The following is a 17,560-nucleotide window of genomic DNA, read 5'->3' on the forward strand; positions in this document are numbered from 1 at the left end:
CCTAGGCAAACTGTACCATGATTGATTTGCTATGGAAAAATGTATCATGCTAAAAGATGTAGGGTAAGTTTTATCCCAGCTTTCCACTTTACTCCGTCAGCCAAAAAGGCACAGTTCTGCTGCCGATATTAGAAGTTCAAAGTCGTACCTTACATCTTCAAACCCTGTTGTATATCAGGAAACAAAACAGAAAACGAAATAAACTGAACTGAATTTAACACAACTGCTAGCATTGGTAAGTTTCAACGTTCTTTGTGTAGTTACAGTATCCCTTTGTTTTGCTTTTCTCTCTTACAGTGGGCTTATTCTTTGCTTCTGAACTAATGAAGGGAAAATCTAAAAAAAAAAAAATTGGTCAATATTAAAAAAAAAACCCCAAAAAACAAAGAAAAACATATGCTATTATCATTTTTTACCATTTTCAAAACAGTGTGCAGAGAGAGAGAGCTGGAGCCCTTCCTGGAGAGAGAGAGAGAGAGAGAGAGAGAGAGAGAGAGAGAGAGAGAGAGAGAGAGAGAGAGAGAGAGAGAGAGAGAGAGAGAGAGAGAGAGAGAGAGAGAGAGAGAGAGAGAGAGAGAGAGAGAGAGAGAGAGAGAGAGAGAGAGAGAGAGAGAGAGAGATCCATCACAATGATAAATAATTAATATCTACTTAAATGACAATATACAAAGAGTTCTGATATTGTTTTCGAACCAAAGTCCTGTAACGTTTACCCAGCTACATAGTTTCAACACATTTAAGATGTGGGGCGCTGTGTTGAATTCCATGCCCCTTCACCCCTCTCTCACCACGACAGGTACCTGCACAGTAGTCCTATCTCCCATTCAAAACATACTGCAATGAGATACTCTGCATGTTGGGCCTGTGTATTTTTCTTTCTGATCAAGTGTAAGGAGCGTGTGTGAGTCTCCTGTGTACGAAGCCAGAAATAGCTTGGTCTTTCCTGCTGTATTTTTATCCAAGTAAAAGCACCGTGTATTGTATGGCTCTTTGATATAGTTGGCAGGGTTCTGGTATTTTCATTCCTGGTGCAAGGTATTTTTTAAAATGCATTTTAGTATTTTTTTTTTGGGGATAGCTTCTGTGTGGACTCTGGCTAGCGTACCTGTTTATTTGGGGCAGGTTGTGCTGTTTGAATAGTTATCTGTTCATTTCCTAATGGCTTTCATGCTGTGGTTACATACTGTGTCTTTCACAGCAAAATAAACATCAATGCAAGCCAGCCATTTCCATTTATTAAAACAAATTGGCCCTGGAGGAAATCATACACAAAAGCGTACTTATTTTTATTTAAATGTGAAATGGTTTAATGAGATTCAAACGTGTGTAATTGAGTAGGTCAGGATAGGGGAAGGACAGTGAATTAATAAGCAAGTACAGTTTGGAACACAGGAGAATCTATTCTAATTATCTAAATGAAATAAGTCATGACTTATCTTTTAAAACACAGTGGAGACGAAACCATTGTTTCCTAGCATGTAAGAGTTGGTTTCTTTCAGGTGTCAATAGTTCAAAGAGGTGTGAAATTCAATGAAAATACATCTTTCAGGTTGCGAGACGATATAGTAAGATTTAGTGCCAGGATGAACGTGGGTTTTTCATCAACGCATTTTTTAATTTTGCACAGTATCTTCAAGACACAATTGTTTCTAAAATCCTGTTTTATGAAGGAATAAATGGTCATTTTGTGTTTGTTTGAATATCTGGCCCATATAAAAATGAAATTAACATCTGTTTATATCCTTAAACTAGACCCCAGGCTGTAGTTGCTGTCCTGTACAGTATGTACAATCTCATATCCCTGAACACATAGCTGATATTGCACACCCACTATTTTATATAATTCCCAATATTTCCATTCTTGGGTGATACCTCTGGGGTCAGTTTCCCAAATATCCCAATTTTGTTCATGATTAATGCAAGTTTCCATTCTTTATTATTTATTATTTAAAAGAAAAGTTAAAAACAGAACAATGTTTCGACCAGACGGCCTTCATCAAGCTATAGTGAATAGACACAGCCCTCACCATTAACTACATGAACATGTCACCTCAATTAGTTAATTAGTGATTCAATCATTCAGCGTTAACAATTCAAATAGTCATCATGATGTTTTCAAACAATACTACAAAGGTACAATACAGATATTTGAAAACATGTATATTTATTTTACTTTATTCAAAATGTAATTGAATTATATTTTTCAGAAATATTCCACCCATGCACAATGGTTTAGTGAAGGGATCTGCAGCAGGGACCTGCTCGAAAGTCTGCAGCCCTGCACCTTCTCATCCAGTAGAATGAGACAAACTCACTCCTGTCAGGCCAAATGAATGCGCCTTTTGTGACATTGTCTATGAAACACAAGGCAGACCTGCACTGGTAATGACTTTTGTAGATCCCAGGATTATTCTGGTACCTTTTCCACCCGATCATTAGTATAATTATGTTAACCCCGTCAAGGGGGAGTTGTTCTGTTTTTGTCAGCCTTCAGCTTCTCTCTTGGCAGCTTTCTTTGGCATGTGATACAGTAACTCTTGTACAAGTTGGTGAATGTAGGGCGGCTCTTTATAGAAAGTGCTTTTATTTGGTTTACTTTAGTTGGTTCACTGGGTCCAGTCTGTTAAAGGGATCTAAAAACGGTACTATGCAAACAAATCACCTTTTTAGGAGAATTTGCGCTGGTTTCAGAACTACACATAGTCACACTGGCAGTGTACAGAATAGGAGTTGTCCCAAATTCTACTATAGTAGAAAGGAATTGTTAGAGGAAGCATGATCACCCAAGCTTTAAAACAGATTATCACTGCTGTCTAGTAAGAAGCAGCTCTGCGTTGCCATTCTTGTGTTTTGGCAAAGGTTTTATTTAATGTAGACGCTGCCACAGCAGCAGTAGTCTGACCAAGGAATGTAGTTACGCACATTCAAAACAGGTGCACTGAACCGCACTGGGGTTCAAGTTTAGTTTTCTAAGATTACATTTAAAAGAACACGCTTAACCCACAAGAAAGACCAATTCTAGAGGTTCTCACAAATCTAGATCTGCATATTTTACAAGACTGCAGAAATCACTGCATGTGTCTGCGATAGAGCTGTATGTTTTTGTTTTTGATTGCAAACCCGAAATGCTTTTGAATACTGGAATGAGACAATGTCGTACTGTACTAAATTATTACTTTTACATTTTTTAACCAATGAATTTTTGTTTTTGGTTTCCTATTTTTCTTTTTTGTTTGTTTTCTTTATGAATTTAGGAAAGTTCATTTAAACTAAAAAAAGTACTAGATTAGCTTTAACCCATATTGAATAATGTTACATATTCAAAATGAGACCTGTTAAACAAAATATACAGTATGTTGTCAATATATGCTATAGCAGTACATACCAAAGAGAACCAGCTTACCACAATTCCTCTTACAGTCTGATGCTGGCTACTTCTTCCACAAGTGGTGAAGCCACGGATGAGTAATAATGTCACGCTTCCTGAAATGGGGACACAAATAGCTAGACAGACAATGAGGATATATCAACAGCTTAGTGTTCAAATAACGAAACCTCTCTGCCTTGCTGAAGGACCTGCTAGAAAGAAAGGACAGTACCTGTGCAGGACCTCACAGCGCAGAGTCCCCTGTAGATATCATTGCAAGGGTTGTGGCGGGCTGATTCAAAACTCTCAAAGTCACACGGTACTGCTGTCATTGTGGCTTGTTACCTTATAATGCCAAATGTTGCATTTTCCCTTCCAAGCTCTTGCAGCTATCAGTCTTCATGTCTCGGTTTCCACTGCAGCTTGTTGGGTTTAACCTTGTTTTCAGTAACTACACCTGCGTACTTGCCATGGAAACAGTGTTGCAACAGTCATGTTTGCAGGGCAGCACATTTTGTGAAGCGTACAGTATGGGGGTACAACAACAGGCAGTTAAATTACAAATGGCCAAAGAACTGCGAATAAGTGATAATCTGAATTTATTGAGGGTCCCCAAGTGGCTCACCTGATAAAGGCACGGCTGAGTGGTGTGCGGTCAGGGGAGTGGTTCAATTCTGCAAAGTTGCCGATCTTCTCTGAGGATTCCGCCGGGAGCATCGTATAGGCTGTAGCACAACTGCAGGCAGGGACTGTGCCACCCAAGCGCACTACAGTGGACCCTGGGTGTAAAAAGGCAATTGGATGTGAGATCAGAAGAGGCCAACTGACCGTCTGTTGTCCTGAGCAGCCGTGGGGATTGTTGAGGTCACTGAGCGTAGCTCGACATTCTGAATTGGAGGTAAAATAATGTATCCAAATGTGTGAGCCCACTAATGATTGTTTTGTTTTTATTGAGGGGATCAGGTAGCTCCAGTGCCGTACTCAGTAGTGGGCAGTTGCGGACAGTTTTATGAGACGTAATTTTTATACAGAGGACTCAAACAGGAACTTCATCTCATGTATTATTTCCTATAACAATGCAATTCTCATATGGTCTCTGTTCAGTCATTTTCTGGGTCATCTGCGTTAGTTAGCCCCCAAATCAGTTCCCGCTGTATGGAATTCCAAATCTCTTTTGAAAATGAAATTGCTTCTAAATGAGCCCTTTCTGTTTTTTTTGTGCTCGGGCTGTCTCTAATGCATATGGAACTATCACTCCATTATCTTTGATCTTTCTTGAGCTGAGGTTCAGGCTTCCCAAGTAAATCTCAGTCTCAGGAGAGGATCTTTTACATTCACTCATGTTTTCGAGATGTAATAAAACTGCGAGAGAGAGTGTGTCTAATTTATCTCTCTCTCTCTCTCTCTGTCAGCCCCAGAATACGTTTTAATAACACAAATATTAATATAAATGAAAGCCTGTAAAATAAAGCAACAATGGAGTAATGGATTTTTAACCAATAACCCACATTTAAAAAATCCCTCTACAACAGTACTGCACTTAACGTACAATACTTATATAGAGCTTTAGACATTATATATGAAGGTATTTCTTTTTGATTCCAGTTAAATGTCTAGTGCACTCAATATGTGTCAATGCTATACACTGTATTTTTTACAAAGGATGCACAGAAAGCCCTATTATTGGTTGCAGAAGAGCTCCTATTGTTAGGTATTGTGCTAAAGGCAAACTGAAAGGGATTACAATAAATTAATTACGCTCAGCATGGTAGCTGGAAATAGTTGAATTTGTAATGCGCAGAACCTCATCCTCAGTTCCTGGGATTCTGTTGTCATCTTAATGTCATCTCTCCCACCAGAACAGGAAACAAAAGGTTTATATGCAGCGATGCTGAGCTTTACTAAGCTAGTAATGGCTGTGAGTGTGTAGTACTGTGGGTTTGACCTGGCTCTGGTAAATATTACCATCCCAGTCTCCCCTAACCCAGTGCAATACAGAGCCCTTATTTTCTGGACTGTCAGTTTTACCCGCCCTGTACTGCACCACTTGTATGGCTTCTGTTCTAAGATTCTAATTTGTTATCCATTTTATTCTAGCTGTCATATAAAGACAGCAGCACAATGCCAGCCAGTAATTTAATCATTACAGCAATTACATTTTCAGTAGCCTTTAGTGGTTATTTTTATGAGTTAAAAGAACTAGTGGCAGGGAAGGAAATCATGGTTTTGCTGCAATTATTTCAGGGCAGAGCTCTTAATATTCGCAGTGGTTCGGAACAAGGAGAGAGCTAGCTGTTTATTTATTTATTTATTTTTGTCCATATGGATGAGCAGTTCTGTAAATGTAAGCAAAAGCCCAGCTCCTCAAGGAGAATTGCCTTGTGTTATAGCTATGACACAGACGGAGACACCAAAACATTACAGAATAACAGACTGAGTGCTTAAAGAGATGGATGATAGCCTGGCATCACAGCAAGAAGTTACAATTGCACTCTGAAATAAGCATGGCTTAGCCTCGTGAAATTGAGTTCCAGGACTCTAATCGAGTGGTTTCCAGTGCAGGAGGTGGAGTTTAAATAACTGCACCGGCTTCATGTACTGCTGCTGCTCAAAGGAGAGCAACACTTGAGATAAGTATGCATCTTAGATGTCACTGTTGGCTCTTATTTGCATCCTGTTAACTCTTTCACCCTCTCTGTTTGACACTTTCCTGGCATGCTAATGTAATGAATGCTAAGGCCATGGTCTCTTCTGATTGCTGTGACTACAGAGATAACAGCAGTTAAAAACAGAAACTCCACTAAAGAGTAACCAGTGATGTGATAAAAACCTTTTAATACTCAAATCACTTACATTAGTTGACATATTATTGCACACACACACACACACATAATATATATTTTTTTTTTCAAAATAGTTTTTTGCATAATGCACAGCGCCACCCAGTGTTTAACTGTGGTATGCAGTGAAGAGGAAACAAAAGTGCTTGCCTTTTTAGTACGGTGTAGGAGAGCCGTATTCTGTTTGAAACAGTCTTCCTTAAAAGTGTGTTAACTTCTCATTGCTTTCTGTTGGGTCCTTGGAGGGCTGTGACGGAGGCATCTGATCTCAGCCTTGGGGATTTTCACTCGGTGTAATAGCTGTGTGTATTACAGGACTGCAGGGAATAAAAGAGGTTTATTCGTCTGACTTATCTTTGAAAACACACTTGGCTTCCCAATTATCATCCAGATCAGATTAGTAAAGCAGGGGGCATCAAGTAATGTGTGTTAGCATAGCTCAGATGATTTCAGCTTTTGGAAACTGTGTGTAAAGTATGAATGCACAACTGGAAACTTCATTTATCAGCGCACACAACTGGATGGTTTCCTGCTTATTCAAAAGTCTAATGGGATTTTTTCCCCTGAGAGTAGCTGTGTCTCAAATGGTTTTAACTATGTATTTATTTTTAAGTCTTTGTTGAAAATAATCTTAAAGTGAACATATTATCAGTAAACCTAAACCTTTACCAGAGACAGCATAGCTTCCTACTGCTGGAAGTAGCAACTGGAGCATGCTGTTGGCTCACAGAATGACTGTAAGCAAGTTTTCAAGAGCAAGAAGAAAGAACTGAGGAATAAAAATAGACAGGACTGTCAACAAGGTCTGTATATAGTGCACTGAAGGCTAAACTATGAATGTAAAATGTTAACAGGGAGACACCGCAGCTTTTTAAGAGCTATAAAACATTAAAGGATTTTAAACACAAGTTTAACCTCGACCACAGCTCCCCATTTAAATCAGGTGTGACTCTCTCTCTCGCTCTCTCTCACTGGGCTGGTTTCTGTTTTGAAGAGCTCCTGGAGCTGTAAATAGCCTCCTCTCCACTGTGAGGGTCTGAGAACGCTCATCAGTGCATGAAGTTCCCAGAAAACAGGGACTGGAGCTGTGCAGTGGCCTACTGGTTTCCATGGCAACAGAATTTAATGATTTAATATTTGTTTGCGTGGGGATAATCTCCCATGGACCAGTTGGGCTGCTAAAGGAGGAAATGACATGTACCATAGGTACTGTAGCCTACAAGGTAGTTAACTTGTCATGGTTCAAAGACATTCTGTTTCTATCGACCGCCTTCTTTTTCTGTATTTATTTATTACTACAATATTACAGGTACAGTTTCAAATGCTAAGACAAGGATATCCGTGAATGACATAAAACAGGAGGCCCTGCATTATTTAAAACGAAGAAGCAAAAACAAATTGTAGCAATAAATGGATTAATCGTTGCACGCATTTCCGATAGAGATTAAAGTGCAGTATGTAGGTGGCTGGGGGTGATTATACCGTAGATCATCACACAGTACAAAGTTTAATGCAATTTGGAATATAAACCTGTCCCTACTTTAATGGAGTCAATGGGGAATCCTCGAAAGGATAATAAGCAGGAGTGGATGTGCAGTAACTAGAGAGCTGTCCTGTGAGTCTGGTAAGCATCGTAAATCCCAGAGAGGTATGGTAAAGCATATTAAAAAAAACAAGGCAAAACATAGTTAACTATTGTAAATGCATAGCACGACCTGCAAATTTACTGTGGTCAGCTTTTATAAGTGTGCTCACTTCTGTGAATTATACTGTTTTGGGTTATTTGAATGTGAAAGTGGATCTAAAGCCAGAGGTGTACAGTCTCCACGCACTGAGCAGCTGCACACAGCAAGTGCATTTTGTGCTTTTCTTTTATGAGCTCTCAAACATTGTGCTCAGCTAACCTGAAGAGACATCCGATGCAGGCTCCTTGAATGAACTGCACCTCAATTTAAATTGAGTCTTCAGGTTTTTAAATCCATTATTTATGAGATGGCTCATGGAAAAAGTTTCAAGATCGTGAAGATTTTTTTTTTTTTACTCATTCAAATTCTAACGTACACAGTGGAAAGCGTTTCATTTTGTAATCACAATGTTATGAAACAATACTTCACTCTGTTCCAACATTTTTGTGTCCCCATTACTGCCGGTGCAGTGGTCTGCATGGTCCTGCTAAGGTTTCCACAGGGTAATACACTTGCTATAATGACAGGGTTTTCAGATATTTCCTATATTTGTATCATACATTTTTTCAGTACTTATAAAACTTAAGCAGGACTACAAAGAGACCACCGGTGGTTTGAGGCAATCCTTTCTTCAATCCTAGTTCTCTGCTCTAACCATTGAGCCACGCGGGTTTACTGTACACAGGGGGGGCTCCGTTCAGAGGAATTGAAAACTGCTTCCTCCTTAATTGGAGCGCTTTATGCCATGACATTGTTAATGTAATCATTTTACAGAGCTTCAATTATTTATTGGCTGGATTGTTATTTGAGTTCCCCATTTCCTCTGACAGGAACTATTATTTCCAAGCCATTTTTTTCAATTAAAACCAGGCTGCACATTTTTAATGAGGCCTGCTAATTAAAAAAAAAAGAAAAAGGAAAAGAAAGTAATTAATGACCAGGATGTGGGTGTCGTAATTTTTATGGAAACTTCAAGGGCCGTAGAACACCGCAGGGAAGAAACCGTTGCAATTGGAGCTTGGTACTGCATGTACCTGAAATGAAAAATAAGAATGCTGTGCCACGCATGTATCCTTTAATTTAACACTCTGCAGCTTTTTAAAATGTTTTTTATCTTAACCAATAATGTATTTTTTGATATGCGAGTTGTAGGGTTTACTTTATTATGCAACTTGGTATTACTGTTTCTTTTGCATAAGTTATTGAGAGTATCATATTGTGTGGATATACAGGGGTGTCTACTATATGCTTGCTGCGGCTTGAATTTTAGAAGCTGACCCCGCTCTGACCTCTTGCTCGCTCCTCTTGCAGATGCCTCGTTCAGCGGGACTCCTCCCACCTACGGGTACGATGCAGACCGCGCAGAGGAGCAGCGGCGGCTTCATCATGACATGATGCCCTACATCGACGACTCGCCCTCTTCCTCCCCTCACCTCAGCTCCAAGAGCCGTGGCAGCAGGGACACGCTGTCTTCGGGCTCACTGGAGTCCTCCAAATCAGTGAGTGGCCTCTCCTTCACTATTAGCCTCTTTAGTAAAGCCAGGACACTCTCTAGTCCAATTCTTCAGTTCGATTCTTCATTTATAATACTAACTAACCTATTTGTCTTGCTGCTTGTATTCATTTTGTATTGTTTTCTGTTTCAGTCATCACATCCTGGTGTAAAACTCAAGTTAATAACACCCCAGTGACCCCAATAGCTCTTTCGAACACGTCTTCTCTCTGAGTACAGCTGGTACACCAGAGTGTAACTATACCGCACCCCGTGACACTCTGCCCCCTAGTGGACGATTGATATACATCAGTAATATTGTCTTAAATCTACTGGTTATAGTACAATCAATCAGGAAAAGTGATTCCAAGAATAATGCACTAGTTAAGATAACTATGATATATCAGACCCATGCCAACTACGATATCATAATTCCATGTCAACTAACATTAAAGCTGGGCACGCATAACTGAAGACAAATTCCAAGTTCATGGTGTATATTAGAGCCTCATGAATTTAGACCATACCCAATTGAAACGCTATCAGGGCAAAGCTAAGCTATTTTTTTGATGCGTGGAAACATGTTGAGCGTGTGCTCAGTGTCTCCCTCTTTTGGGGTCTCAGGCAATTCACAAAAAAGAGTCACTCTACCTCAATAGACCATGCAAAGAATTATCTCCAACCCCCAGCCCCTCCTGAAGCACTGCAGTTAAAGCATTTCACTGCAACACTTTGAATCCTCAAAGACCTTTATCGGCAGCACAATGAAATGGGAAACGGATGGATGTTTTGGGATCCGTCAAATCAGTAATAGCTGCTCACCACCAGTAAAGCATTTTCTAAAAGCCACAACCTTTAACCCCTTTTCCGATTGCTGATGCACTCTCTAGTGCTGACCTCTGCTTTGTTCAGTTTGCATGTCTGTGATTCGAAGTGAACCCTGAACTGGAAGGGGGTATGAGTTTTACAGATGTATGTGCGTTTTAATAAGGACAGTAAAACCTGTTATCTGAGCGAATGTAATTGGGATCAGGGATGTGTTTGGATAATCAAATTGTTCAGAGTGAATGGATCACAACTGCGAGATTGACTTTCCCAATTCAATTATCTTTTACATAACAAACAGTACCATACTGTAATGTAGATACCAGAGAGCTGAAAGGAGCATCATTAAGATAGGTAGCACAGGTGTTTGGATTATTATTATTATTATTATTATTATTATTATTATTATTATCCAGGGTGACTTACAGTTATTACAAAGTATCACAATACAAAATATGACATTAGAGATAAGAGCAGTTATGAAGTACAATAACATCGGTAGTAAATAAGAGCAAATTCAAATAATCAAGGTTCGGGGGATCAAGGTTTTTAATGTAATTGTTTTTAACTGGCCTGTCATCAGCCTTACATCTTTGAATCCTTAATTAATCAACCTTTCATAAAAAAGCTTTGGTTTGATGTTGGGACACCCCTTTCCAGCACATTAATCATAAGCACATGGCAGCCTACCCAACCCAAATACCAAGGGACACACAGCAAAGCGGTTACCAGTCACAGAACTAGAAGCAGTGTCTTTTATGTGTGTGAACAGGTTTAATATGTAAAGTAAGGGTGTGCCGATTCACCGTGTATCAGTGAATCGTGACGCTTTCTTTGCATGATTTATAGTATCGTAATAGAGGCATTTATCTTTTGTATTGTGATACAAGACCAAAAGCACAGCATTACCTCATCATAGTTCACCAAGTGGTTCTTGAATGAAGAATAAGAGTGTTCATAATTGGTATTATGAATTGGTATCATAATTGGTATTATGGTACACTCTCCCTAACCCATTTCATCTTATTATGCATCATACAAGTACCACATCAAGACCATCCCCTGTATCGTGATTCCTATTGTATCATGACCTGTATATCGAAACACATATCGTATCGCGACCGACGGATCATATGTTGGCTAGGCAGGCTACGAATGCAGATAGCTGACTTTTATATGTCTGCAAGTCCTTTATAGATGCTCGTATAGATACTAAAGCACACTGTTAGAAAGGCAGTGATGATGAGTTGGCCTCCCTTCCTGCTGTTTCAGAGCTGCTTGGTATTCCAGACAGCGATCCCCTTGTCCTACTCAACTCAAAGGCCCGGCATATCTCCTGGGAGCTGCTTGTTACAGGACTGGGGTGGGAGGTGGCAGGGGTGTTTTCTTCTCATTTCCATACCGCTACTGCCAGTCATGAGGAAGCAATGCAAACGCTCAATATAGCATGCAGTCATTCTTAAACAGCCTGGAGCTCCCTGAATCTGGAGGTCTTGCAGAGTGAGTGTTTGTGACAGAGAGCAGGCAGCTTTCTGTGTCCTCGGGGGCTGGTGTTTAGTGTATATTGCCAGGCTGCAGGTGCTTTGGAACAGCCTCTCTGTGCAGAGTGTTGAGTCACGGAGAGGAGAACCCAGTGAACAGCAGAGACAGCCTGCATATTGTCTTATAACAAATATTACACTAAGAATGTAATTGGGCTTTGCACTTAACAGGGTTCTACAGTAAGTCTTTTATTGTTATATTGTTACACTGGTCATGGAGAGCCACAGTCTTGCAGGTTTTCTGGATATCTTTGAATCCTCAAGACCTAGAATAAATGATAGTGTTGACCAATTTACAAAAATCATTGGTTCGGTTATACAATTGAGAACTCAGGTGGAACAAAAACCAAAAGACCCTGCGGCTCTCCAGGATGCGGTCTGGCCACCCCTGTTGTAAGGGATGTCATCCCAGTTTGGGTGAGAGGACCACGAAGTGAAAAAGGATTTCTGTTAGCCTACACACAACATATTAACTTAAAATAATTCTACTCATGAACTACTACTAAATGTAAAAAGTGTTGTTTTTTTTTACTTTATAACTATGACATCTTAATTTGAACGTGTCCTTAACAACGATTGGTTGGTTCTTATATAAGTCTATTAATTAATCATGCATGAGCCCGCAAATCCCTATATTATCTTAAGAGCAGTGTAGTTCCCCTTTGTTTGAATCGGTTATGTATTCGGGTCTGTTTTGTGCAAAATCGCAAACAAACAGTGGGCTGTGTAATGCTTTGAACTGCAGTCCTGTTTAACTGTGGAATTATTCAGAGTTGAGTTTGAATCAAGACTCCAAGCAGCGTCTTTGCTGTGTTTCACCAGGCCAGCAGTGAAAGACAGGGTTCTCAAAAGGAGACAGCTTTGTTTTTCTAAAGAATGATCTTCCAATTTGTTTGTTGGTTTTAAATCACAGCGACATGCTTGACTGGGTCTAATTTCTTGGTTTGTTTAGTTGGTTTTGTGTTAGCGTATTTATAAGCTTGCTTATGTAAAGAGTAAAACCTGTATTCAACACCGACCTGAACTAAGGGAGCACTGGCTCTTATCAACCAGCAAAGGCCAGAAAACCTTTTTCAATACAAAAGAATGACAGAAATGCCTGGAATAAGCATCCACAGGGATAGAGACAGAAGATTTGACAGATTTTCATAAGGGGCTGATAGGAGGCGTTTGCTTGGCAGGTACTGCTGACAAGAATATAGTGGACGTACAGAAAGTATGTACTGTATAATGGAATGGATCACTTTAAAGTCTATCCAGAACACTGCTTATCTGGTTTGGCTGAAACTTGATTAGGACATTCTTTAGCTATTGAGTATATCAGAATCTGGGGATATAAGGATTTGTCTATCCATGCTGTATGTATGTACGTACTGTAAACCTCACGTTACTGTATCAAGGTATATACTTTTTCTGGCCTGCAAATGAATGATCGGATTGGGTTCATCACACCTGCCCTGGAGGTTTCAATTCCTAAAGTAGTCGAGTATCATCCTCGTTTTTCTTTGTACACACAATATGTGCAGCTCGGCGATAGCGTGTTTGTTTTCAAAGCCAGAAACAGTTTGACCAGGATGTTAGTCCGTCCTAGGTTGTGCCTGCTTCCCCTGCCCGGAAGGCGTGCGAGCTCCCACAGCTCTGAGAGAGAGATTTGTTCAGATACTTGACTGCTGAGTGGTGGAAGCTGTGGTGGGGAGTGACACTGTTCATTTCACCCCCTGGAAACTGCCTTTCCATTTCCAGTAAAAGGAAATTTATGTTGAACTTCTGATGCTGTGCCCAAGGTGTCCCAGAGTGCCTGCTGCCAGCCTCCACTCTCTTCAAAATGACACTGCGCACAGGCCAAGAGAGTGGATCATGCCTTTCTTTCTTTTTTTTTTTTTTGCGACATTGAACAAAATACACATTTTTTCGCAAATAAAAAAGTAAAACAGAGACCTGTGCAGCTGCCGTGAAAGACCTGCATGCTCCAAGAAGGAGCTGTCTGTGTACATTGGTGTATCTTTATTTGAAACGAAGTTTGAGACAGTGCCACTTAACTCCGTTTAGATTGCACTGTATGCTTTGATGGTTTTACGTTAGCACTCTTTGTTTATTTGAGACAATACATGTCAAACCCTCATGTCATTATTCTAGACTTGCTATTGAGTTAATTTCCTTGTCTTAAAGCTTGATACACACATTCCACAGTGAACTATCTAAACCAGCTACTGCTGTCCCCGCACTGGGAATGCAGGAGACGGTGGTGTAGTGGAGACTCCCTACGTACCTTTTACGTGTCATCATGACTATCCAACTGTAATGAAACTGTATTACATAAATGTATTTACTGTGTGGAGAAACCTGTCTTTGCCCATCACGCTCTACGTATGTCACAACCACATTTCTACGGGTAATTATGGTTGATCTCAGTCAAGGAGATCTACATTTTACTGATGGCTCTGTATTTGCAGCTGTTTTCTCATATTAAAGGAAAGTTATCCTGGCTTACCTATTAAAAATGTACATGATTAAGTGGGATACTAGTTGATTGCAGCCAACTTCTGATTATTGAGTCTGATTGGTGACACAGGTGTCCGTGTTACAAGGCAATTTGAAAAGTATCACAGAAACCACTCTGTTTGATTTTCCCAACAGATAATTATAAAGTGTCTGTTTTGCAATCCCATCTGCTGTGTGTGAATGGGATTTCTGGTGTTACATGGACACCAGTGTGTCACAAATTGTCCCCTCTAATCAGAGACTGACCTTAATACCATAAATAGACAGAAACCCTGTGCTTGCATTCCCGCTGTAGGATGTGCTCACCCCAGTTTCCCATCCTCTTGCAGAGCGAGCCTGACCTGGAGAAAGGGCTGGAGATGAGAAAGTGGGTCCTGTCAGGGATCCTGGCCAGTGAAGAGACTTACCTCAGCCACCTGGAGGCACTGCTGCTGGTGAGAAATCCTTCAGGTCCTCTCAGACTCTCTTCAAGAGGCCAGACTAACCTGATGGATGCTTATGAAATACAATAGGCAATAAAAGTGACACTAGGATTGGCTTTATTCATAAGCTGTTAGTTATGACAGATTTTGATCTGCACCATGAAACCAGTCTGTAAAACTCGATCTCATCTGTTTCCCTTACCAAACTGGGGCTGCAGCCAGTTCCATCTGAAGTCTACAGTCCACATTCCAATCTACAACCGGACACTACACACAAGTCAAAGGTCACATTATTGTTTAACTACTATCAAAAGAATTCCCCATCATCCAATATTTTCCTTTCAGTATAATATATCCACAGTCTTCATGTCTACATATTTTGTTCTTGAAACTGGACGCTTATCAAGTATCTTTCACTATCAGCGCAAGTTGAGAATTTGAGTTTTGCTTTCCATAGAGCTACTGCTTGGTTTGTATGTGGTTTAAGGGTGTACCTGATAGAGCGGCAGTTATGGCAACCAGTGGTGTTTTAACAAAGGAGGAGGCTGTGTGGTAAAACCCATGGCGCTGTGTGGAAAAGGGTGGGTTGTTGAGCTAGTGGTTGTAAGCATGTAACTCCACCTCCTTGTTCCAGAGATTTGGGTTGAAGCAAGACCTCCCTGGACTCTTTAGTGTCTAAATACAATAACTCCCCCTTCCCCACCCCCAAACCTGCATTCTGTATTGGGGAGTGTAAATGTATGCTATTTAAAAAAAAAAAAAAAAAGTCAATTTAGATGAATGTGAGAGCCCTTAAATATATCAACAAACTGTTTACAGGTCTTGAATCGATAACCCCACTTCAAACTGCAGAGTGCTTTAGTAGTTTAGGAAAGGTAACGCACATATGCTAATATGTATATCTCCGCCCATTGTGTTTTATTTTACAAGACACAAACTAGTTGTTATTCGAACCTTTTTTGTTGTGCTTTTGAGTAAAATTGTCTGGTTCTACCTTTCTGAAAGTGTGTTTTTGACTCATTTGATTGATAGATATCTACCAATTTTGCACCCCTGGAAGTTATTCATTATTCCCTTAATGACAATTTTGAACCCAGTACTTGGAGTGAGATATTTGAGTGGTGCTTCATGTGCTGGTGTGTTTCCTTCAGCCTATGAAGCCCCTGAAAGCCGCTGCCACCACCTCCCAGCCGGTGCTGACTGTCCAGCAGGTCGAGACCATCTTCTTCAAAGTGCCCGAGCTCTACGAGATCCACAAGGAGTTTTACGACGGCCTTCTGCCCAGGGTGCAGCAGTGGAGCCACCACCAGGGGGTCGGCGACCTCTTCCAGAAACTGGTGAGATTCATGGGGCCGGGTCCGGGAGGTAACGGGGTGCAGGGAATGGGAGCGCGTGTGCCAAACCTGTGCTCACATGCAGTATGCTACACTTGCAGTACAGGCACATCAAATTCCTTATAAAAGTTTACCATGGTATTTTTGCATGGTATTCCAGCAGTTTTCCAATGCCTTTTCCGTGGTTATACTATGCATTTACCGTGGTGTATTTATTGAGATGCTTTACCACACCTCACTATTTTTGACAGTGTTTACCCATGCTTTATCATGCTTTCAATATGCTTTATTACACTTTGCTACACACACAGACACGCACGTGGCACAGAAACACACCAGATGGTAGATGGCAGTAATTGATTGGTAGAAAACATTTTCTAACCACCTGCTATGACTAATAAAGTCTAGTTATGTATTTGCATACAAGGCCTGTGCTAGCCATTCTCTAAAGCTTGTACGGGCCAAGAGCAGGCTGTGCCTGTCGCTCCATTCAGTTTTCTTTTTGGCAAGCTTGTATTCCTGAAGGCTTTGACGCTATTTGACATGTGGGTGGAGGAACAGAGAAATCGTACCGGTAAAAACAAGCTAGACTAACTATGTTGTAGGAAGGGTCAGTTCAATTGCTTTTCTGAGTAGTTTGATGTTTATTCTGTAGAAAACATTTTCTAACCACCTGCTGCGACTAATAAAGTCTAATTATGTATCTGCATACAAGGCCTCCTCTAAAGCTTGTACGGGCCAAGAGCAGGCTGTGCCTGTCGCTCCATTCAGTTTTCTTTTTGGCAAGTTTGTATTCCTGAAGGCTTTGGCGCTATTTGACGTGTGGGTGGAGGAACAGGACAATTGTACCGGTAAAAGCAAGCTAGACTAGGTGTTGTTACTGGCAATAGTTATTGGTGTTAAAAAAAGGTGGTGACTAACTTAATATTGTAGTCAATTAGAACAAGCCCAGTCTTTATTGTATAACAGCATGGACAGAATCTCTTGTGAAGCACGCACAGTATTTTCTGTGTGTCTTCTATTTCGGGGAATGTGTTTGCGGGAAAAGCATTTGTTTTCTTAACAGGCTTTGTGAGTCTGTACCAGTTTCCTACTAGATCTCCAGACATAAACGCTAATTTTATTCCCGAAAATAAACTGACATGAAAGTAGCTATCAAAGGTTTCTTCCAGTAATTTATTTTAAAGGCACTTCCTTTGACAAGCGCTGGGAAGGCATTCCAGTGTAAATAAAAGGGCTCTTTGATGACTCGGCTTTGTTACCGAAGACACCAAAAAAGTCACTGGCAAGTTCCAGGCAGCCGAATAGGCTTCTTGTGCCAAACTGCGCTGTTTGCAAGATCAGAGCTTTTTAGATTAAAATCTGTGACAGGCAACTAATGGGAAAAGTACGTTCATTTTTGTTAGCTGCCATAAAAGTGCTTTCCTTGCAAAATGTGAGTATGTATTGGAATGTATTTCAAGCTAGTAGTGAAGCAGATGTTTGTGTTTTGTTTGGTTTTCTTACTACTCTCTGAAGTTTGCTAGATAAACGAATACATATATTGATACAT

The 17,560-nt window shown here is 40.4% G+C and overlaps 1 protein-coding gene across 3 annotated transcripts in view; it reads left to right on the plus strand.

Annotated features, from left to right (window-relative positions):
• The window catches only part of LOC121297162 (breakpoint cluster region protein), a 92,059-nt gene that overhangs the window by 38,778 nt on the left and 35,721 nt on the right, over window positions 1-17,560 (plus strand). For 2 of the 3 annotated variants that reach the window (XM_041223250.1, XM_041223251.1), the window contains exons 2-4: window positions 9,204-9,391; window positions 14,582-14,686; window positions 15,826-16,011. In XM_041223250.1, coding sequence (XP_041079184.1) covers window positions 9,204-9,391; window positions 14,582-14,686; window positions 15,826-16,011 — 479 coding nt within the window. Of the gene's footprint in view, window positions 1-1,335; window positions 1,339-9,203; window positions 9,392-14,581; window positions 14,687-15,825; window positions 16,012-17,560 lie in introns of all 3 variants that reach the window. The other variant, XM_041223252.1, reaches the window with a different exon arrangement.

This window comes from Polyodon spathula, chromosome 22 (assembly GCF_017654505.1).
Source record: "Polyodon spathula isolate WHYD16114869_AA chromosome 22, ASM1765450v1, whole genome shotgun sequence".
Taxonomy (NCBI): Eukaryota; Metazoa; Chordata; class Actinopteri; order Acipenseriformes; family Polyodontidae; genus Polyodon; species Polyodon spathula.